The 24,203-nt window shown below is 40.0% G+C and overlaps 1 protein-coding gene across 1 annotated transcript in view; it reads left to right on the top strand.

The window, feature by feature from the left end:
* The window catches only part of RTF1 (RTF1 homolog, Paf1/RNA polymerase II complex component), a 50,926-nt gene that overhangs the window by 7,015 nt on the left and 19,708 nt on the right, over nt 1–24,203 (top strand). The window contains exons 2-4 of the mRNA XM_019442502.2: nt 4,882–4,992; nt 18,699–18,846; nt 21,143–21,347. Of these exons, the coding sequence (XP_019298047.1) occupies nt 4,882–4,992; nt 18,699–18,846; nt 21,143–21,347 (464 nt within the window). The remainder of the gene's footprint in view (nt 1–4,881; nt 4,993–18,698; nt 18,847–21,142; nt 21,348–24,203) is intronic.

Genomic DNA, 24,203 nt, shown 5'->3' with positions numbered 1-24,203 from the left:
CCTCAAAAACATACATACACACAATGGCTCCATTTCTTACTCCTGAAAAGTAAACCAGCGTCACCATTGGAATCTTATTCTACCTACAGTTTTGATAGGAAAGAAAGAATAAGAATTAACATCGCAAATTTAAACCTGTGTGAATTACCACTCTTCCCTCAGTATCTTTCTAGTCCTCCCTCTTCTCCCTGTCCTTATCCAGGTCACCATCCACTCTGATCACACTGCTCTGGATTCCTTCTGACTCCTTCCTGCACTTCCACCCTGGCCCCTCTGGTCTGTTCCTCTGTCATTTAGAGTGCTCTTTTAAAAACCGTCTGAAGATGGTTACTCCCCCTGAAACAATTTGATGGCTCCCCATTGCCTTCAGATAAGATGCATGCTCCTGATACTGTTTTATAAACCTTGAAATGATCTGGTTTCTTTTTACCTCTCACCAGTCCTACTCCATTCTCCCCGTTGCCTGCTAAGCTCCAGTCACACTGGTTCTCTTTCAGTTCTTCAAATACACCAAGCTGTTGCCAGCTTCAGGGCCTTAGCTATTCCATCTGGAGATCTCTGTCCAGAAAACTGCCCCTCTGTTTCCTCTTTCAGAGTTTCTAGTCTCAGCCTAAATACCATTGCCACAGAGAAGCCTCCACAGATCACCGTATCTTGATACATTCCTCATTCACTTGATTCACTTCCTTCTTAGCACTTATCATAAGATATAGTGAATTGTTTCTTGTTTATTGTCTGTCTCCCTCACTCAATTTTAAATTCCATGAGGTCAAGGACTATATATCTTAAAAAAATTTTTTTTCATGTTTACTTATTTTTGAGAGAGAGAGCAGGGGAGGTGCAGAGAGGGGGACAGAAGATCTGAAATAGGCTCTGTGCTGACAACAGAGAGCCCGATGTAAGACACGAACTCAGGAACCACGAGGTCATGACTTGAGCCAGAGTTGGACGCTTAACCGACTGAGCCATCCAAGTGCCCCCTCTTTTTTGATGACTGTCTACAGGGCTTGGTGGTACATAATAGGTACTCGTAATAGGGTGTCCCTGTTTGCCTGGACTGAGGAATTGAGTTTTCAGGATTTGCAGTGCTAAAACCACGACAGTCCTGAGCAAACCAAGATGTTTGGTCACACTAGCCGGTAGTAATTGTTTACAGTAGTTATATTTGTGGAATGAATAAGTGAGAAAGAGTTCAGCATGCTAATTAGCCATAAAAACCTCTGAGGCTTATCCCTGTAGGCTTTTATTCTCACTTGTGGGGTGCAGACTGTGTATCCCACTTTCATGTGATCATGGGAGATTTGATTAAAAAGAGGAGATTTAATTTCCTTTAAGTAAGTAAGAGAGAGCTAAGTTGCTTTATTACTGATCGATCCCAGCATAACATCACAAAACATGCAGTGTGAGTGATGGGGTTGGGGAATGAAATCTTAAGGTTTACGAGTCTTCATGTATTGATGGATTAGAATTCTAATCTTAACCGGAATGGTGCTATTTTAATAAACATTACGTTAGTGCAGTTAGACTTACCTTATTTTAGTGTCTTGGTTTTGGCAATCTGATTTAATGTTAAATATCGCTTTTAAGCAAAGTTGAGGAAACTGCTCTAGAGGCCAGATGTGGTATCCTGCACAGCCATACGTATACTATGTTGGGCATTGGCCTTAATTTAAGCAGATCTTTAGTTCATCTTAAACTTGATATTACATGCTAGCACCCGTGACTGCCATCCCCTTAGACAAATACTGCGATAAGTCGGAAGGTTTTCACTGGATGAGATGAAACACAGGGGCAGTGGTGAGAAAGAACCACTGGACACACAGAAACATCTCAACCAGCGTGGTACAGTTGAATCGGGCTGGCAGGAGAGAGCTGCAGCTGGACCCATGCATGTGCATGAGTCAGTTTTAGATTGGCTTTTTAAGTCCATGTGTTGGATCCGTCATCCCCTACAAGTAGTAAATCTGATGATGGTTTCTTCACGTATGCATGTTGGAAAGACTTTCCGTTGCACCTTGGTCTGTTGAGCTGTACTTGACAAGCCCTCAGTAGACTAAGGGACTTAATTGTAGAGTAGCCTTGCCATGTGCTCCCCCATTAACTTCTTGTGCAATTCTTAACTTGTGGAAAGGGTGTCTTTCACACTGTTAGGAAGGTCTTTGCTGTCACCATACTATTGTTAATATGGTATTGAATGTCTTAGGAGAAGAGGGACTGTGTCTATCAGATGCAATTGTTTGTTGATGAAAGAGCATAAACTCTACCATGGAATTGGCAGAGAGTGAGGGAGAGAGAGAAATCCCAAGCAGGCTCCACACTGACAGCACAGAGCCTGATGCCAGGCTTGAACTCACGAACCATGAGATCATGACCCAAGTCAAAACCAAGAGTCGGCCGCCCAACCTACTGAGCCACCCAGGCGCCTCTAGAGTGGAACTTCTTTAACAGGAAGGCAGTATTAACATTTTAACACTTTAGTTACAGTAACTTTTAATGGATGCCTGCCGCTTGTAATAGTTAATGTTTCAGGGTAGGATTTGATTGCTAGGTATCCAAATCCCTGTTATAGTGAGTTGGTGTTAAAACAGATTTCTAGGGCATTTGTGAACCTCAGGAAAGAGATAACGTATCAGAAATCTTTCTGAATTTTATAAACTTGCATTAAGGTAATGTGGCAAGGGAGATAATAGTAGAGGCCATCTGCCAATTACCATATAACTCAGAAATCCCCCTTCTAGGTATATACCCAAGTAAAATAAAAACTTACATTTACACAAAAACCTGTATATGAACATGAATTGCGCCAAAATGGAAACAACCCAAATGTTTTTCAGCTGGTAAATAAACTGTGGTACATCCACATGATGGAATACTCCTTAACAATAAAAAGAAATAAACTATTGATATATACCGCCCCATGGGTGAATATCAAATGCATTTTGCTAAGAAGCCAGACTCGAAAGGCTACATACTATATGATTCTATTTATATGATATTCTACAATGGGTAGATCTGTCTGTAGGGTCAGAAAACAGGTCTGTGGTTGTTGTGGGATGGAGGAAAGGATATGAGGAGCATTAATTTCCTGAAAAGAGCATTAATTTCCTGAAAGAACAGTCTTTTTTTTTTTTAACACCAAAACTGTAACTCCAGTTGACCAAATGCAAATTACAGTGGTATTTGTGAGGATGATGGAACTGCCCTATATCTTGATTGTGGGAGTGGTTAAACTGTATTTGTCAAAATTCATAGTATACCTAAGAAAGGATAAAGTGTACTTTATGTAAATTATATCTCAAGTTTATAATTTTTTTAAAGATTTTATTTTTAAGTAATCTCTACACCCAATGTGGAGCTCGAACTTACAACCCCGAGATCAAGAGTCACTTGCTCCACTGACTGAGCCAGCCAGGCACCCCCTCAAGTTTTTTAAAAGACCATAAACACATACACATATTGCTGTAATTTGCATTTGGTAAATAGAAGTTATTGTTTTGGAGTGAATAAGTAGAATGTGCTTACGATCTTCAGCCTTTTCATAAAGTTGGTATGCTAGCTCTCGTTAATGAAATGAGAAGAGTAACATTTCATGACTGCATATGAAGAAGAGAGCGGGTCGGCTGTTAATCTGAGAAGGTCATTTTCTCATTCTGGCCAAGGAGAGTATACTCCTAAAATAGAAAGAGACTGGAAGAAGAAAATAGATACTTTGTAGCAGTCTATTATTTTAAAATCCATCTTTGCACTTGACGTATAATTGTATAGCACCATCATCATCAAGAAATAATACTGCTAGTATTTATTAGTTGTATTTTTCTCTTTTTTGGCAGAAGGGAAAAAATGTTTTAGACTGGTAGACCTTGACTGAATTAGGAGCTAGGATTCTATCTTCCACTAGTTTGAATCTTGGCTCTCTCATGTACTAGCTGTGTTACCTGGGTAAGTTACTTAACCCTTCCTGTTGCTTGGTTTCTTTATCTTCAAATGGGAATGATAAAAGAACTTACCTCAAGGTTGTCGTGAGTATTAAATGTTAGATACTTAGAAAAGCACCTGACGCCAAGTAAGTACAGTGTAACATTGGACTAGTACTGATATTACAGAGATCAAGAAACAGAGAAGTTTCCTTTCGTGGCATTTTTGGGTGACTGGTCTGAGTTGGCAAGAAGTAACTGGAGAAAGGAACCATGTAAGAGAGCAAATTCTGGTTGTAGTCATGACACTTATTGGCACATCCTTCCCCTTCTAATCTGTCACAATGACCAGGACAAGGCAGAGGTGGTGAATGGAAACATTTGGGTTATCAAATTAGGATTCTCATGTAGAAGCCAGCACACTTACTGCTTGTTATCAGACTTGGGGTTAAACACCAAAAATATACCTCGTTTTTTCTGATTCAAGCATTCAAAATAAGAAATGATCTTAGAACCTTGGAGTTTGTCAGCTTATTCAGAACAGCCCACAAATGCTAATTTTCGCATGAATTACAGTAAGAGGATGCTTTGAGTATTAGTTAGCTATACCAGTAAGATCAATGAGCAGATTACCTTTGAAAACATGGTTCTTCTATCAGTTCCTCAGAATTGGTGCTTATGTAGCAGGTTGCAATTTGGGGGTACCCTCCAGTTCAGTTTTCTAGTCACTTTTTCATTTCAGACATACATTTCCCATTAAGAAGAAAGGGGCAGATTTTTGAAAACATTTCTTTAATGCTTAGGAATACTGGCACTTAGTCTGTTTGTGTGGTAAAAGTTCCCATGGTGACATTTTTCGATGGAAAGCACAAAAAGGTAGAAGAGATCTAGGGAAGGTGGGCATTTCTTGTCCTTGAATGTTTTTCTCTGTTGAACAAAATTCATGTGTCTACTTCTGCCCTGTTAGGAGCTTTTGTCCCTGGCAAAGCGGAAGCGCAGTGATTCCGAGGAGAAAGAGCCACCTGTGAGTCAGCCTGCAGCCTCCTCAGACTCTGAGACGTCCAACAGCGATGATGAGGTGGGTGTGCAGGGGCTTGGCCCCAGGGACTGAGTGGTATTTGAGGGTCCTGATCTGGTGGCTTCTGACAGCCGCTGTTCCTTAACCTGAGATTTTACTACCTAAGATCTGCGAGAACTTAGGGAAAGAAAATGGTGTAAAGAAAGCTCTTGAATTGTCATGTTACCTTGTACTGTCATTTACCTAGTGGGCCCCTCTACAGAGCACATGTGGCCATTGTTTACTTGCTTATTTCTAGCCCTGTTGCAAAAGAAGAGGCACAGCCTGTTAGTCTTCATCTCTTTGTTTTATTTTATTTTATTTATTATTTTATTATTTATATTTATTTATTTATTTCAACTTTTTCTTTCCATGTTCGTGTTAGAAAAGAAATTATTTTTTTTTTAGGTGTTCATTTATTTTGAGAGAGAGAGAATGCACACATGCACCTGCTTGCAAGCAGGGGAGGGGCAGAGAGAGATGGAGAATCCCAAGCAGCCTCTGTGCTCTCAGAACCCAGTGTAAGGCTCAGTCTCACTAATCGTGGGATCATGACCTGAACCAAAATCGAGAGTTGGACGTTTAACTGACTGAGCCCCCTTGGAAGAGAAATTCTGTCAAGAATGCCATATGTTAGGAGCACCTGGCTTGCTCAGTTGGCAGAACATGCAACTCTTAATCCTAGGGTTGTGAGTTTGAGCCTCACGTTGGGTGTGGAGCCTACTTAAAAAAGTTAAAAAAAAGAAAAAAAAGAATGCCATATGTTAGTGGGAAATACTTTAGCAAGATAAGTTTTCTTTGGATGGATTGAATTGATGCCCTCAGAGTGGTGGTTGTAACTTTTAAGGAAGAAAATCCAGCTATTCATTGTTTAAACCAAGGTGACTTTCCCAAACTGTCTACCATCAAAAAAAGCCCTAAAAGATCTAGAACTTTAATGGAAGAGAGAGACAAGGGGAAAGTTCTTTGAAGCCCTCCTACATGTTCCTCTTTTGATTTAAAATATTTTTTTTCAGGCGTCCTTGGGTATGTCATTTGGTTGAGTGTCCCATCTCTTGAGTGTGGCTCAGGTCATGATCCCAGAGTCGTGGGATTGAGCCCTGCATCTGGTTCCATGATGAGTGTGGAGCCTGCTTAAGATTCTCTGTCCCTCTGCCCCTCTCCCCTACTTGCATGTGCACGCTCTGTCTCTATCATAATAAATAAATAAAGTAAGTAAGTACTTTGTTCCTTTTAGTAATTTCCTGGAGAGAGGCCAGATACCCCCTTTCTGTTGAATCTCAAACCCTGCAGTCTAGGAAAATGTATATATTTTTTAAGTTTACTTATTTATTTTGGGAGAGAGCGAGAACTAGAGAGAGCACAAGGGAGGGGCAGAGAGAGAGGGAGGGAGAGAATCCCAAGCAGGCTGCATACTTTCAGCGCAGATGCAGACTCAGCGCTTAATCTGCTGAACCATGAGATCATAACCTAAGTTGAAATCAAGAGTCAGACGCTTAACGGACTGAACCACCAGGCACCCCAGGAAATATTTTTTTTTAATATGAAGTTTATTGTCAGATTGGTTTCCATGCAACACCCAGTGCTCATCCCAACAGGTGTCCTCCTCAATGCCCATCACCCACTTTACCCTCCCTCCTACCCACCATCAGCCCTCAGTTTATTCTCAGTTTTTAAGAGTCTCTTATGGGGGCGCCTGGGTGGCTCAGTCAGTTAGGTGTCCGACTTTGGCTCAGGTCATGATCTCGTGGTTCACTAGTTCAGGCCCCGCGTCGGGCTCTGTGCTGACAGCTCGGAGCCTGGAGCCTGCTTCTGATTCTGTGTTTCCCTCTCTCTCTGACCCTCCCCCCATTCATGCTCTGTCTCTCTCTGTCTCAAAAGTAAATAAACGTTAAAAAAAAAATTAAAAAAAAAAAAAGAGTCTCTTAAGGTTTGGCTCCCTCCTTCTCTAACTTTTCTTTTTCCCCTTCCCCTCCCCCATGGTCTTCTGTTAAGTTTCTCAGGATCCACATAGGAGTGAAAACATATGGTATCTGTCTTTCTCTGTATGACTTATTTCACTTAGCCTAACACTCTCCAGTTCCATCCACGTTGCTACAAAAGGCCAGATTTCATTCTTTCTCATTGCCAAGTAGTATTCCATTGTGTATATAAACCACAATTTCTTTATCCATTCATCAGTTGATGGACATTTAGGCTCTTTCCATAATTTGGCTATTGTTGAGAGTGCTGCTGTAAACATTGGGGTACAAGTGCCCCTATGCATCAGTCCTCCTGTATCCCTTGGGTAAATTCCTAGCAATGCTATTGCTGGGTCATAGGGTAGTTCTATTTTTCATTTTTTGAGGAACCTCCACACTGTGTTCCAGAGCGGCTGCACCAGTTTGCATTCCCACCAACAGTGCAAGAGGGTTTCCGTTTGTCCACATCCTCTCCAGCATCTATAGTCTCCTGATTTGCTCATTTTAGCCACTCTGACTGGCGTGAGGTGATATCTCAGTGTGGTTTTGATTTGTATTTCCCTGATGAGGAGCGACGTTGAGCATCTCTTCATGTGCCTGTTGGCCATCTGGTTGTCTTCTTTAGAGAAGTGTCTATTCATGTTTTCTGCCCATTTCTTCACTGGATTATTTGTTTTTTGGGTGTGGAGTTTGGTGAGCTCTTTATAGATTTTGGATACTAGCCCTGTGTCTGATATGTCATTTGCAAATATCTTTTCCCATTCTGTCGGCTGCCTTTTAGTTTTTATTGTTTCCTTTGCAGTGCAGAAGCTTTTTTATCTTCATGAGGTCCCAATAGTTCATTTTTGCTTTTAATTCCATTGCCTTTGGAGATGTGTCAAGTAAGAAATTGCTGCGGCTGAGGTCAGAGAGATTTTTTCCTGCTTTCTGCTAGGAAATTTGTTTTAAAGTTCCACTAAAGTAAAACATGTTTTTATTATAATGAAGTTTAATTAACAGAACAGTGTTTACCAGTGCCCTGCATATGTTAAATTAGGAATGATTGCATTCTGGTCGACTGTAGTTAAGTTCTCTTAATCTTAAATAATTTAATAGACCTAAAATTGTTTTCCACAGCAAGAGGTAGTGAGTGTGAGTTTTTTTCTGTTTATTTTTAATGGTGGAACTATAATTCCTCTCAAATTGGTAAAATAAATCTGTTAGAAAAGCAGTGGGCTCTTTGAAATAAGTTTTTGCTTTTTCATTTTTCTTAAAAAATATTTAGATAGTACAGGAAAATCCTGAAATAATTCCCTTTCCCACTATTCCTACATCAACTAGTTTTATTTTTCATGTTTCAAAAGTCAGCTTCTGTGAGTCTGTCCCCCACCTCCACTCCCCACCCCCCTGACAATATCCTGTGAAGTTTGAACTCGTGTTGAGTCTGGAATACCCTGTAATATGTTTTTGGTCTTTGCATTTTCTTAAGATACAAGCAATAACTATCCTTTGAGGTATTTGGTTCTCCATATTCCTGTCTTAGATCAGAGTCCCAGGTATGCACTTATTGTAGGGAGTCCCCTTATCCTTTTTAACTGCTTCTACCGGGAGGGTAGAGTCTGTGTCAACCCCACTGCATTAGAGGAGTCCAAAACGTTTACTAGAGTCATCCAGTGTCTATAAAAACCTTTACAGCTTATGGTTCCCTTTGTCATTGATAGCTCCTTAACCAAGTCTGAATGTCCTCACCTTAGAATGCTACCCAACAATTTATGCACTTATTAGAGAAAAAGCCGAGACACAAGCTGCACCCTGCTCAGTGGGGAATGAAACTTTGAGTGACTTTCCCTCACAAAGTTCTTAATTCTTGCTGTTGCCTCCGGGTCCCAGGCCCACCTGCTGCTGGCAACTCTACTCCATTCACTTTCTCCCCCACCCCACTGGGAATAGCAGCCTCTATAACATAGTCATTCTGAAAGGTGCCACTTTGGTTTGCACTATCATCAGTCTTTCACCCAAGCTAATAGCTTAGCACAGATCACCTCAAAGTTAGGGTGAGTATTTCGTTATTTTGGACAGTTAAGCGAACTGTCCAAAAAGATTAAAATAATATATTTTTAAAATCCTGACAACTACTGGAAAACTCAGTGGTATTACTGTGAACTCAGATTTATGGCTGCCTTAAAGATATTCTAAGGTCGGTAGGGGACTTCTGAGAGATCCTTAGAATGTGAAGTTTGAGATGGAGCCTCTTATTTTTCCCTCTCTCACAATAAATATTTATACATCTTTGTATTACTTCACATACTAAACTAATTTTCTATGTCTTCTGATTTCTGCTATGGCACTTATATCCTTATGACCTAGCTTTTTTGAAATTTGATTGTTAGAGTGGCATTTCTCAGGTGGGGAGCCTATGATCTGAACTCTGTACCAGAGGCTACTCTGGAGTTTTTTTTTTAAATACATCTCCCATCCTTTCTCCCCTTCCATCTCTTTTATTATTTCTTGTCATTAGTAAGCCATGAATACAGATAGAAGTATGTTGGTCCCCTCAGATTTGCTAAGACAGAAAACTGGTCAAGAACAACTGAGTTAGAAGGTTAATGGGTGGTTTGTTATAAGAAGAGACATGCCCTGACTTTAGAGCCTGAAAGTATCTACCTAATTGACCTGGGGCAGGGGAAGGTGTGGGGCCGGGGGGGATAAAGAGAAGTTATGGACATTTCCTATGCAGAAAAAAGTGGGCACGTTGTACATTAAGTGCAAGGTGCAAGTAGGGAGGGAGTAGTAGATGTTTCGCATACAGTATCTTTGCAGGGAGGAAAACCTAAATTTAATGAAAGAGAATATACTTGTGTATTATTTTTTGGTGAAGAGATTATTCTCAGTGATATCTTGGGGGCACGTGTAAAAATAAGAAGCAGGACTCTTTATGTAAGGTTTATATTGACCAAGCTGAGAAATTGGAACGCACAGCTCAGTGGTAGGTAGGTCACAGTGCTATAGTGTGATGTTTGGGTGCTGTCATTTCCTGTCCCTGAAAGCATTTGATAGGGAAAGAGCCAGTAAGGGTGCAAACAGGAGTGGCAGAGAGGAAAAATAACAAGGTCAGGAGGAGAGAGCTAGCAATTGCTCATTGACAAGATGAGGTTTAAAAAAAAAAAAAAAAAGGCCCAAACAAAAAAGTCCATTTGTTAGGAGGAACTGAGTCCTAAATCAAGTAGTTCAGAATCCTTTTTAAAAACATAGTGGATCTTGGGGCGCCTGGCTGGCTCAGTTGGTGGAGCGTGTGATTCTTCATCTTGAGGTTGTAAGTTCAAGCCCCATACTGGGTGTAGAGATTACTTAAAAATCTTAAAAAAGCACAGTGGATCTCCTAGAAACAGCTGAAACTAGATAAGGAAGCTTCAATTTTCTTGCTTGTAAAAATCACATCAAAAACCAAGAAAATCCTTTTTTATTCAGAGTTGAATAAAACTACATTAGTCAAAGTAAGGAGATAGCTGAATTATCTTCTAATACCCTCTGCCTAAGCAAGAATTATTTTTAAAAGTTTCGTGTATAGTCTTGTTTTCAACATTTTTGAGAAATAAAAGCATTTGGCTCAGCCCTGTAGTTCAGTACTTGTCACACCTGTTTTTTATTCCCCAGAACTTCTGTCCATCTTCCTGCTGGTGGTTATGCCCCCACTTGCCTTTTGGAAGACTTTGCTCTTCTTGCTTTTCTCCCATTTCATTTTGCTCTACTGTATTTCTTTCTGAAGCTTCTTCCTTCTCTTTTTTTCTTATCTGATCTTTCAGGTTCTTTCATTTGGATTTAGTTTTGCTCTTTTTCCCCACTCTGTTATCTCTTGGCTGGTTCCAGTATTTTTTTTTTTAACGCTTGTTTATTTTGAGAGAGCACACATGAGCGCACACACGCATGAGAGAGGGGAAGAGAGAGAATCCCAAGCAGGCTCTGAGCTGTCAGCCCAGAGCCTGATGTGGGGCTTGATCCCACAAACCATGAAATCATGACCTGAGCCACAATTGAGAGTTGGACATTCAACCTCCTGAGCCACCCAGGTGCTCCTCCAGTATTTTTTTTTTTTTTTTAAGTTTATGTATTTTGAGAGAGAGAAAGCATGTGCACAGGATAGGGGCAGAGAGCGAGGGAGAGTGTTCTCAGCCTAGAGCCTGATATGGGGCTCGATCCCATGACCCGCAAGCTCCGACCTGACCCTAAATCAAGAGTTCGACGCTTAACTGACTGAGCTACCCAGGTGCCCCTCCAGTATTTTTATACTATAACAGTTTGATGTTCTTTTACTTTTTTTTAAATTATTTATTTATTTATTTTGAGGGAGACAGAGACCGTGTGAGTAGGGGAGAGAGAATCCCAAGCAGGCTCCACGCCGCCAGCACAGATCCTGACTCGGGGCTCAAACTCACAAAACCACAAGATCATGACTTGAGCCGAAACCAAGAGTCACATGCTTAACCAGCTGAGCCACCCAAGCATCCCATGATGTTCTTTTACCTATACGATGAACTATTTACTTTTAAATTCATTTAGTAACAGCTCCTCTAGGAAGTTGACTTAGCTATCCAAGAGCATTTTGTGATCGCTTTACCATACAGGTAATACCTAATTAGCACATGCTCTCAAGAAAGGCCTTCACTGCTAAGCTAATATTTCCCTGTGTGTATATTGGTTTATTGAAGTTTTGGTACACAGCATATCTCTGGAACAAGATGCTCCACATAGACGAATTACCCCAGTACTGAAACTAAATCTTTGAAAATTTAAAATATAAAATCACTATACTTGAAGAAATTTTTGAATACTTACCTGGCAGGGGAGATACCATGATCAGGAAGAAATTTTTGATAGGTATTAGTATATAAGTTTTTCTTGCTGATTTAGTCAACTATTATGAATGGCAGTTGTATTGTGAAATATGGACTTCCAAAATAACTGAGCTGTGTAGTTTATGCATTTTATGCCTTATCTTTCTCCTCTGTTAACGTAGGTAAGAAGTGGCCATCGTTCTCCCCTCTTGGTAGTCTCTCTGCTCCCATCTTCCTGCATCTGATCTGCTCTGGGGTCAGGAGACCAGATGACCCTCTAGAGTTTAGGTTGGAAAACTCTGCTTTAGTGTTTGAATTTAGCGACAGCTATTTGGATTGCTTACACCCTTTTTTTTTTTTTTTTTTTTCCTCCCTTAAACATACTTCTTGGTTCTCGGCTATGTAGATAACCAGACAGTAGCACCTCTTTTATCTACACACCATAAAATCTCATCATTAGAATTTGGAAAAATGAAGTGATTTTCATGGACCACTTGCTCAGACTTGTTTACATTCTGACACTTCCACCAAACAGTGGAATGGAGGTACTGATTATCTTTCACATTTTTTTTTTTTATGACTTCTGTTTCACTTTTGTTTTTGTCTCTATACCAGACTGTAAGTTTTTGTGACTGCGTTTAGGGATTCTCTGTTTTCCAGTTAAATACATGTGATGCCTGATTACAGAATACAGTAGTATCTTTTGTACTTTGTCGGATTAATTACACAGTAGAAGGAAAAAGAAAGCCGAGCTATCCTTCATATTCTTTATATCTTTCATACTCTTTAATATCCTGTTACATTGCATTTACTTTTCAACTCTGCTGACCCTTATCTACCTTCAGGGGGAAAAAAAAACATAAATCAGGAACCATGTCCTCCCCATATACCTCTTTGCTGGCCACTGTCAAGGTCTAGAATAATGATTACAGAATCCTTTAGACAGTTGCTTTGACTTAGTATAACACTCAGTTTATGAAGAATCCTACACCTTTAAAAACCCACACAGTCATAGAGATCTGGATTCCCCTATTTCACTTATGAAAACAGGCTAACAGAAGTTCTGATTTCCTTTTCCCATCATAAAATAGTAGTATCCTGCCTTAATACAGAACTTCCTGGATTCTGGAGTGTGCTGTGTACTTCTCTTATTCTGTCTCCTTTGAGTCTCAAACCACCCTGATAGGTGGTCAAGGCAGTATTATTATTTCTACTTTAGAGATAAGTAGTCTCAGGTTGAGGGTTAGGGCTGAATTCCATTTACCCCCAATTTCAGTGTGGTTTATCACTAGCCCAACTGTTCTTGAATACTACTCACCTCAGTGTATTTCATTTTACTTGTAAATTCATTTCAGAGTAACTGGCCTGCAGTGGTTTCTACTCTGGATTCTGAGACCTAGAATATGATCTTCCTTGCCCGTTAGAGATAGCCTCTCTGAAATATATTTATTTTTTAAGTTAATTTATTTAATTTATTTAATTTGAGAGAACGAGAGCAGGGGAGGGGCAGAGAGAGGGAGAGAAAAATCCCAAGCAGTCTCCGCACCGTCAGTGCAGAGCCTGATGCAGGGCTCGAGCTCTCGAACCACGAGATCATGACCTGAGCCAAAATCAAGAGTCAAATGCTTAACCAACTGAGCCATCCAGGTACCCAGCCTCTCTGAAATCTTGAAGTTTCTTTGCTTTTCTGCCTCAGGATGTTCAAAGTCCTCAGCCTCTCCATCTATCCAAGTCCAAAGCAACCACTTGCCATCCCATGTTCTTTCCTGTCTGTCAGCTGGGTGCCAATGAGGTCAGCTGCTTCTCAGAGTAGGACCTGCTTATACCACCCTCACATACTCAGGCTGGCACAGGGTTGTAGTACTAACCTCCCTTATATCATTAGATAATGCTGCCATTATAGTAGTTATTACATCAGTGAGAGTCAAAGTGCTAATCTCTTTTAATAGTTAAGAAAACACCTTCATTCCAGTCTCTGTTTTAGGTTTTCTTGACTGCCTGCATACATGATGCTTTCTTGGTGGTGTGTGTCAGCCCACCTCCATGTAGAATGCCTGAGAGAACAGGAAGTCATGTATATGACAGTCCTGACTGGTAACATATATATCCTTGCCCTTTCCCAGATTGTTTCTGAGCACCTGTCACTGGGGGGGGTGCCCTGGCCTTTGTACTCAGATGCCCATCAGCAGGAATTCATCTTCTCGTTCTTGCCTTCTGTGTGGTGCATTTTAGGGCATTTTTTTTTTTTTTTAATTTTTTTTATTTATTTATTTTTGAGACAGAGAGAGACAGAGCATGAATGGGGGAGGGTCAGAATGAGAGGGAGACACAGAATCTGAAGCAGGCTCCAGGCTCTGAGCTGTCAGCCCAGAGCCTGACGCGGGGCTCGAACTCACGGACCGCGAGATCGTGACCTGAGCCGAAGTCGGACGCTTAACCGACTGAGCCACCCAGGCGCCCCCATTTTAGGGCATTTTTAGGGTCAGAGCAGAGCCTGCCTTTCAGCAGAGTCACAGTTCCCAAAACAAATTTTAAAATGCCTCATCATTTCCTGTACTCTCTGCTGGATGGGGAAAGCCTAAAAGTATCCCTTTTAATCCTGTCCTTTACTCTTTAGACTTCCATTTACTACCTACCACACTCTGACAGTGAAAGAATATTCCTTCTGTCTTAGAGTCAACAGAGTAAGGCTTTTGCAGGGACAGGGGAGCAATCTCTGGGCGATATAACTGGATTAAGATATTTCTGTATTAAAAAAATACAGATGTTGCTGTTGTTGATGTTGTTTGCCATAAGCCTTGACACTGTCCTTTATGGTTTATCAGAGACTGTGATCTTGGGAGAAGAGATGCTGAGTAAATATTTTAAATAGGTGCTTAGACCGGAAACATTCAGGAACCTGTGGTTTATGAGAGTAAATGTAAAATATGACAAATGTGATCTGAAACTAATATACCACTGTATGTTAACTATACTGGAATCAAAATAAAATAAAATAACAAAAATAAATGTGATCTATTCTCCAGAAAAAAAAAAAATCTTTGGAAGATTATTGGAACTCATTTGAAGTCTTTCTCTATGAAATAATAATACATGAGTAATAATGAGACTCGCCCCCAGATTTTAAGTGATTGTTTATCTTTGGGTGGTGAACTACAAGTGTTTTTTGTTGTTTTTTTTCTTTTTTTTTTTTTTAACTTTAAAAATGCTTTCCTATGTATTCAAACGTTCATATAATGAACATACATTGTTTTTAAAATTAGATTTTGGGGCTCCTAAGTGGCTCAGTCAGTTGAGGGTTGGACTCTTGGTTTCAGCTCAGGTCATGATCTTGTGGTTTTTTTGGGTTTGAGCCCCAGTCAGGCTCTGTGCTGGCCAGGTGGCATGGAGCCTGCTTAGGATTCTCTCCCTCTCTCTCCTCCCCCACACCTCCACCTTTTCCCCACTCGTGCTGTCTCTCTTTCTCAAATAAAATAAATAGGTTTAAAATTTTTTTTCTTATTAATCTTTATTTATTTTTGAGAGACAGAGCATGAACAGGGGAGGGGCAGAGAGAGAGGGAGACACAGAATCCGAAGTAGGCTTCAGGCTCTGAGCTGTCAGCACGGAACCTGATGCGGGGCTCAAACTCACAAACCGTGACATCATGACCTGAGCTGAAGTCAGACACTTAACTGACTGAGCCACCCAGGTACCCCAAAATAAAATTCGATTTTATTTATTTATTTTTTTTAATTTAAAAAAATTTTTTAATGTTTATTTATTTTTGAGACAGAGAGAGACAGAGTGCAAGCGGGGGAAGGGCACAGAGAGAGGGAGACACAGAATCTGAAACAGGTTCCAGACTCTGAGCTGTCAGCACAGAGCCCGACGCGGGGCTCGAACCCATGAACCGTGAGATCATGACCTGAGCCGAAGTCGGACGCTTAACCGACTGAGCCACCCAGGTGCCCCTAAAATTCGATTTTAAAGATTTATCGAAAATTGGATACTTTTTTAGAAAGTAAATATACAAACACCTTAGTCCAGCCTCTCAGTCCTGAAAGGCACATTTGTAAGAATTTGTGTTCTTTGAAAAAAAAATCTTTTTTTCTTTTTTTTCTTTTTTTTTTTTTTTGAGAGAGAGCTTGCACACACATCGGCAGGGGAGGAGCATAGGGAAAGGGAGAGAGAGAATCTTAAGCAGGCTTCATGCTATCAGCACGGAGCCTGACAGGCTTAATCTCATGACTGTGAGATCATGACCTGAGCTGAAATCAAGAGCCAGATCTTAACCAACTGAGCCACTCAGGCGCCCCTAGAATTTGTACCTTTTAAAGTAAAGTCACCTATGTTATTACAGTTCCCCTAAAACCCTGTCACATATAAATGAACTTGGTTGTTCGCCAGTGGCATGACAGACCCTGTTGAGTCAGCGTCATGGGAGATGAGGTCGCTTTATTGTCTCACTTCTTTTGAAATTGTAGGAAGGAAAAAAACGAGGTTCCCTTTGCTTGCTCAGGTTTAGCCAGGTCAGGAAAGCCCTTTTTAAGTGAAAACATTTTATTTTCTTCTATTTTTTTTGGTAATATTTACTTTTTTATTTTTGAGAGAATGTGCACGTGTGCTCAAGCCAGGGAGGGGTAGAGTGAGGCAGAGGGAGAGAGAATCCCAAGAAGGCTGCACGGTGTCAGTGCAGAGCCCAATAGGGGGTTTGCTCTCATGAACCACGACATTATGACCTGAGCTGAAATCAAGAGTTGGTTACTTAACTGATTGAGCCACCCAGGTGCCCCAAGACCTAGCCACCCTTAACACATGTGTGATGTTGGTAGCTAACCTTTACCCTCTCAGCCTCTTCATATTCTCAGTGGTAGAAGTACAAAGGGCCAAGACACTGGAAGAGGTTTCATAACTAACCAATAAATATTGACTACCTATTATGTTTGTTGTTGTGCTATTTCTTATAACCAAAGACAGTACAAAAGGTGTTTTATGCATTATTGCCTGTAGAAAGATACATATTGTCAGCATAGGAAGTTGATACATTTTAACTCAGTTAACTAAGAAATTGAACCCTTTGGCCTCTTTTGGATTCTTTCACACTGACCTAAAAATTATCTTCCTTGAGTGATTAAAATGTGAAATGGTTGAAAAGTAGGCTTCAGAGGAGAAGCATTGGGATTTCTTTCTAAATAGTGATGTAGGTGTTGAAATGTTAAAGCTTGAGAGGTAAATTCACTTCTAAAGGAGAGTTGCTGTCCATTCGTTTAATATATCATTCTAGAACATGTGGCTGGGTTTTTTACCCCCACTTTTCCCTTCTTCCTAACTCTTAAGTACACAAATAAGTAGCAATTAAAATGAGGGTAAATTAAAACAAAAAATCAAAAGATTAAAATCCCCTTCACAATATTTTAGTCTGGCAGTGTGTGGGTTCTTACGAATAGCTCATAAAGGAGGCACCTGGGTGGCTTAGTCAGTTGAGCATCCGACTTCGGCTCAGGTCATGATTTCACAGTTCATAAGTTCGAGGCTCACACCCAGCTCACTGCTGTCACCTTGTCAGTACAGAGCTCGCTTCTGATCCTCTATCCCTTTCTCTCTGCCCCTCCCCCACTTGCACTCTCCCAAAAATAAATACATATTAAAAAAAAAAAAAAGAATAGCTGAGAAGGAACGTTTTTCTTTCTTTCTTCCTTCCTTCCTTCCTTTCTTTCTTTCTTTCTTTCTTTCTTTCTTTCTTTCTTTCTTTCTAAGTTTGTTTATTTTTGAGAGCGAGAGCAAACACATGCGCTTTCAGCTCAAAGCCCAGTGCTGGTTTCTGTCTCACAAACCATGAGATCATGTCCTGAGCTGAAATCAGGAGTCCAGTGCTTAACCAGCTGAGCCACCCAGGCACCCACAGCAATATTTCTAAGATGGAAACACCATCAGAACTATCCCTCCCCCTGCCCCCAAAATACACCTCCAAAATAAATTTACTTCTGATCTTAACTGTTGTGAGGTAGGAGATTAATTTATGATTACATTATAGAAGAAGCAAAGACTTTGTTAAATAGTAAACGTAGACATTTTATATTAATACCGGATCTATTCAATGTGATGCTGGAAAGACAAGGATTATTTTTTGTAGTACATAAAATAAAGAGGTATGGTTTAACATAACCAAATAGTATTTGTGAATTTTTAAAGTAATCACATAGTCCTTTTATAATTAAAGTGCTTGATGAAGGCAATTTTATTGGCCTTGTGGTAATTGTGTATTACCTGCCTGTTATTTGATAACACAAATTTCAAGATCCTTCTATTTAGACGTAACATCTCCTGTGGATGATACAATTTAAACATCATGTTGTAGTGTTATATATTGAGGTTGAAAAAAGAAAAATAAACACATGTATATGTATTTAACAATCTACTCTCTGCCTCCTTGCAGTTGGTACCAGTGCTCCCATCCATGCCAGGGATCGGCCCTTATCCTTTCTGTGCTTTGTACAGTTTTCTCCTGCTAACAAGCTTTATTCCCTGCCTTCCTGGGACCCATTCCAGAATTAAACCATCCTGTGTATAAAACCCGCACATACCAGCCCCTAGCAATTACTTCCCTCTCTGCCACAGGAAGCATTAGAAGCTGTGTTTTGTACCAACTTAGTTAGTTCAGTTGATTTGCCCTAAGTTTCACATCTTTGTGTTTCTGTTGTGATTTAAAAAAAATAACATTACTTAAATTTTATGTTGATTATATCCGTTATCTACTATCTCTCAGAAATTACAAATTGGGAGTTCTGAAGTTTTAAAACCAGGGTTTCAAAAATCCATACCGTTCTTCATATAAAGTATATTTGTTTTGGGTCAAAAATAGTAGAGACTCTTGTAATCATTTTGATGAATATCAGAGACTCAACTCTTGACTTTTCTAGCTTTTCCCAATAAAGTGCCTGTTTCAGTTTTCCTTTTTCTTTTCTGCTTGTAGTGGACATTTGGGAGCAATAAAAATAAGAAGAAAGGAAAGGCCAGAAAAATAGAGAAGAAAGGAACCATGAAGAAACAAGCCAACAAAACTGCTTCCTCAGGCAGTTCGGATAAAGACAGTTCTGCTGAGAGCTCAGCCCCTGAGGAAGGTGAGCCAAGCAGCCCAGACCTGGGGGTGAACCCCCACTCTTGCCAGGTTGAAGCTACAGAGTCAGAAATGGGGGGGAAAGGGGCCTGCATTACAGCATCGCCCCTGTCTTTTTTTTTTTTTTAACGTTTATTTATTTTTGAGACAGAGACAGAGCATGAACGGGGAAGGGTCAGAGAGAGAGGAAGACACAGAATCTGAAGCAGGCTCCAGGCTCTGAGCTGTCAGCACAGAGCCCGACGCGGGGCTCGAACTCACAGACCGCAAGATCGTGACCTGAGCCAAAGTTGAACGCTTAACCGACTGAGCCACCCAGGCACCCCTCATCGCCCCTGTCTTTATTGCAGTGGTCCATAACCTTTTCAGTGGTCATGGATCCTTTGAGAATCTGAATGAAGCAAGGAAAACAGATACAATTCCAAAGGGTTAGTGAGACCCCTGAAGCCCATCCAGGAAACCTATGAGGACTTCCTGCATTAGAGTCTCAACCCACTTTACCCTGAGTGTATTCCCCTTTCTAATGTTTTTTATTTTTGAGAGACAGAGACAGAGCAGAGCGGGAGAGGGCAGAGAGAATGGGAGACATAGAATCCGAAGCAGGCTCCAGGCTCTGAGCTGTCTGCACAGAGCCCAATGCGGGGCTTGAACCCACAGACAGCGAGATCATGACCTGAGCTGAAGTCAGACACTTAACCGACTGAGCCTCCCAGGCGCCCCTTTCATTTCTTTTCCTTTACACGTGCATAGTCTGGCCAGGGAGAAAAATCCCTGAACCAGATACAAACTCTGTTTGAAAAAAAAAAAAAAAAAATGTTCTTGAGGCACCTGGGTGGCTCAGTTGGTTGAGTGTCCTACTTCAGCTCAGGTCAAGATCTCACAGTCCATGAGTTCAAGCCCTGTGTCGGGTTCTGTGCTGATAGCTTAGAGCCTGGAGCCTGCTTCAGATTCTGTCTCCCTCTCTCTCTGCCCCTCCCCTGCTTTCTCTCTCTTTCTCTCTAAAAAATAAATAAAGATTAAAAAAAAATTTTTTAATGTTCTTATTTTGAAATCAAGTGCAGAATTTTTGCTAATACTAGAATGAAGGTGAACTTGTTCCAAGACTAGAATGATAAACTTTACATTTCTTTTAAGAAATAACATGTATGTACAAACTGGCTTGTATAGAATTAGTCCAACCTGGTTTTAAGCACATGCCTGTGAAGGTTTGATCAAATTGAGTCAAGCAGAGTTCTTATTAAATTGCTAGTTTAACTTTATACTCATTTGTAATGTATACTGCCTTTTTCCATCACCACTTATCCTGTCAAGATCCAGTTTCATTGGGAATTCACCAGTGTCATGACTCATTAAAACACTGAATTTTTTTAATACTAACTAATAGATGTAGAAGAAATGATAGAAGATCACTGTTTTTCAACCATCATGGTAACAATTGCTTTACTTAAGAATTGTGAGTATTAAAACCACTGGATGAAAGTTTGTTGGAGAACAAGCTGTTTACACAGTCTCAAAGTATCTTCTTAACTTCAAAGGAGAAAAGGGTGCCTTTACAAAGGAAAAAATCTGGGGGATACTACCTAACCAAGTAATCCAAATTACTGCCACTACTAATAGAACAAACATATGTCAGGTGCTTCCTGATGAAATATTTTAAAAAGATACTTTAAAAATCACTTATGGATTATTGCCAAAAATTCGTAACCTGAATAGTTTGTTGTTGAAACCAGCCAGCCCAAGTTGGAGAACATTTGACAACAGAATTTATTTAAATTTGAATTAGTTAAAAATTAAATAAAATTTAAAATTGAGTTTTTCAATGAGTTGTACTAGCCATATTTCAATTGCTCAGTAGCCACACGTGGCTTCTGTTCAGATAGACAGTATTTTCGTTATCACCTCACAGAATTTTCTTAGATAGTTCAGGCTTATACTCTTCAAAGATTCAATGGCATATGAGGCACCTGTCTGGCTTAGTTGGTTAAACGTCCGACTTCAGCTCGGGTCATGATCTCGCGGTCCGTGAGTTCGAGCCCCGCGTCGGGCTCTGTGCTGACAGCTCAGAGCCTGGAGCCTGTTTTGAATTCTGTGTCTCCCTCTCTCTCTGACCCTCCCCCGTTCATGCTCTGTCTCTCTCTGTCTCAAAAATAAAAATAAACGTTAAAAAAAAAAATCATTAAAAAAAAGAAGAAAGCAGAGGTGATAGTGATTATCAACACTGGGTTGGGGGGGGGGGGGGGTTCCCCTGTGTGGCCCTAGTCTTCTGTAGCATAACCTAATCTTGCGTTTCGGCCTTGTAGGTGAAGTGTCAGACTCTGATAGCAACAGCTCCTCCTCCAGTTCAGATTCAGACTCTTCTTCAGAAGATGAAGAGTTCCATGATGGCTATGGAGAAGACCTCATGGGTGATGAGGAAGACAGGGCCCGTCTGGAGCAGATGACAGAGAAGGAGCGAGAGCAAGAACTGTTCAACCGCATAGAGAAGAGGGAGGTGTTGAAAAAAAGGTAAGGTTGTGACTTCTTAATGATAAAATAATTCTCCAAAATTCACATTTGCAGCCCATCATCCCAGGATTCAAGACTTAGAACTTCTTATGATTTGTGAGTTACATATCTGATCATCTTTTCAGCATGGTTTATGTATTTTTGTTTAAAGTCTCAAACATTAAATTGCTTTTTGATAGTCAAAAGCTGCTTCGTTGTTTTCTGAATTACTTTTGCCTTATTTAAATGGTAAAAGTTCTTCCTTATCTCATAAAAGAATCTCACGGTAAAAATAAACATGCTTTGGGGCGCCTGGCTGTCTCAGTCAGTGGAGCATGTGACTCTTGATCTCGGGGTTGTGAGTTCAAGCCCCATGTTGGGTGTAGAGATTACTTAAAAAAATTTTTTTTAAAGAAATAAACGTGCTTTTTGTCTCTAGAGATAAAATTGTCCTCAGAAGTAGGAACCTTTTCTGCCTACTTAATGTCATGAAAGAAAAACAGAATTTGTTCTGATAGCAGTTAGTTCCATTTCATCTGGGAGCCTGGGTTCCCTTGTGGAGACCATATTAAGTATAGTAAGTTATCCTAAGCAAGAATGTTTGGCTTTCAGTCAGCTGCAAGTAATAGACATTTGTTTTGAGTATAAATGCTTCTGAGGTTACCTGTTTTGGAACAAACAGGACAGAAGAAACTGCTGGAATTGCCCAGATGGTTAGGGATGACTTAAAGTTTGTATTTCTTTACAGTAGAGAGCAGAGGGTCTTCTATAAGGCCATCAAAGCCCTATATTAAAATCACATAGTAACTCGAGAGTAAGGGGTGGCTTATCTCCAGCTTGGTTTTTATATTTTTCACCTTATATGAATGAGGCAATTGACTGAGTCAGTGCCTTTTTTTAGTGACTAGAGGAAATGTTTACAGAAATGATAAATAAGATGGAAGCTCAGAGCCATACACAGAAAATTGAGATTTTTTTTTTTGTAGTTCATTTGTTTAGCTATATGACAGTGCAGTGGTGTAACTCAGTAACTTTCTCCTTTTCACTTAATAAGTTTTTATGTGGATCTCATTTAATCTTAATAACGATCTTTATATGTAAACACCATTAGCATCCCACTTTATAACCAACAGCACCAGTAGTGAGATCCTCTGTTCAGTAATGAGATCCTTGTTAGGTTCTTCACCTATTGTAGGGCTGCCTCTTTTAAAAAAATTTTTAAGGGTGTGTAGGTAGCATAAAAGGCTCTGTGCTGACAGCAGGGAGCCCGAGTGTGGGGCTTGAACTCATAAACTGTGAGACAATGACCCAAGCCAAACTCCGACGCTCAACGGACTGAGCCACCCAGGCGCCCCAAAAGTCTTAGAGTTTTAGATCATTGATCCATTTTTAGATCATTTTTTTATGTGTTGTGAGGTAGGCATCCAGTTTTATTCTTTGGCATCTAGGCATCCAGTTAGTCTCAATACCACTTGAAGAGACTCTTCCTTTCCACAGTCTTGACACACTTTTCAAAAATCAGTCCTTACATATATAGGTTTATTTGTTACCTCTCAGTTCTATTCTTTTTATCTATATGTCTGTCTTACATGGTTTTGTTTACTGTAGCCATAGCCGTGTGGTCCATTTTTAACTTGGGAAGTGTGAGTCCTCCAACTTTGCTTTTCTTTTTCAAAATTGTTTTGGCTATGTGGGGCCCTTTGCATTTCCATATGAAATATGTAATATCAGCTTGTCCATTTCTGCAAAAGTGAAAAAAGCAGTTGGGATTTTTACAGTTGGGAAATTGTGTTGAATCTGTATATATATCAAATTTGGAAATGTTGCCATCCTAACAATATTAACTCTTTCCATGAACCTGGTATCTTTCTACTTATTTAGGTATTCTTTAATTTCTTTAAACACTGTTTTACAGTTTTTGGTGTAGAAGGCTAGCACTTGTTAAGTTTATTCCTAAATGTTGTATTCTTTTGGATGCTATTATAAATTGAATTGTTTTCTTTGTTTCATTTTCAGATTGCTCCTTGTAATATATAGAAATACAGTTAATTATTGTATATTGATCCTTCCCCTTCCAAACTTGCTGAGATCATTTATTAGTTTTTAGTAGATTCCTTTAGGTTTTCTATACATAAGATCATGTTATCTGCAAAAAAAGATAAATTTGGGGGCTTCTGGGTGGCTCAGTTGGTTAACGGTCCAATTTCAGCTTAGGTCATGATCTCACAGTTTGTGAGTTTCAGCCCTGAGTCAGGCTCTGTGCTGACAGCTGCGAGCCTGGAACCTGCTTTGGATTCTCTGTCTCTCTGTCTCTCTGCCCCTCCCCTGCTCACACTTTATCCCTCTCTCTCCCTCTCTATCTCTCTCTCTCTCTCTCTCTCAAAAATAAATATTAAGACATTAAAATTAATTTTTAAAAATAAATTTTATTTCTTCCTTTCAAATATGAATTCCTTTTATTTTTCTTGTCCTCCTGTATCATGTTGAGGAGGAAGAGTGAGAGCATCCTTGTCTTATTCCTGATCTATGGTGGAAAGCGTTCAGTGTTTCATCATTAAGTGTTATATTACCTGTGGGTTTCTCATAGATGGCTTTTGTCCATTTGAGGAAGTTTCCTTCTACTCCTAGTTTGTTGAGAGTTTTTATCAAGACAGGTTGTTGGATTTTGTCAAAAATATTTTCTGGGTCTGTTGAGATAGTTGCGAAATTTTTGTGCTTTATTAATAATCGATATATTACAATGATTGATTTTCTTATGTTGAATCAACCTTGCATATCTGGGATAAATCCCACTTGGTCATGGTATGTCATCCTTTTTATAAGTTGCTGGGTTTCATTTTCTGCTGTTTTGTTGAGTTTTATGTCAGTATTCGTAAG

Source organism: Panthera pardus, unplaced genomic scaffold, assembly GCF_024362965.1.
Source record: "Panthera pardus isolate Hobbes unplaced genomic scaffold, ASM2436296v1 HiC_scaffold_24, whole genome shotgun sequence".
Taxonomy (NCBI): Eukaryota; Metazoa; Chordata; class Mammalia; order Carnivora; family Felidae; genus Panthera; species Panthera pardus.
Note: the sequence above shows the minus strand (reverse complement) of the source record. Positions and strands in the feature narration are given on the sequence as shown.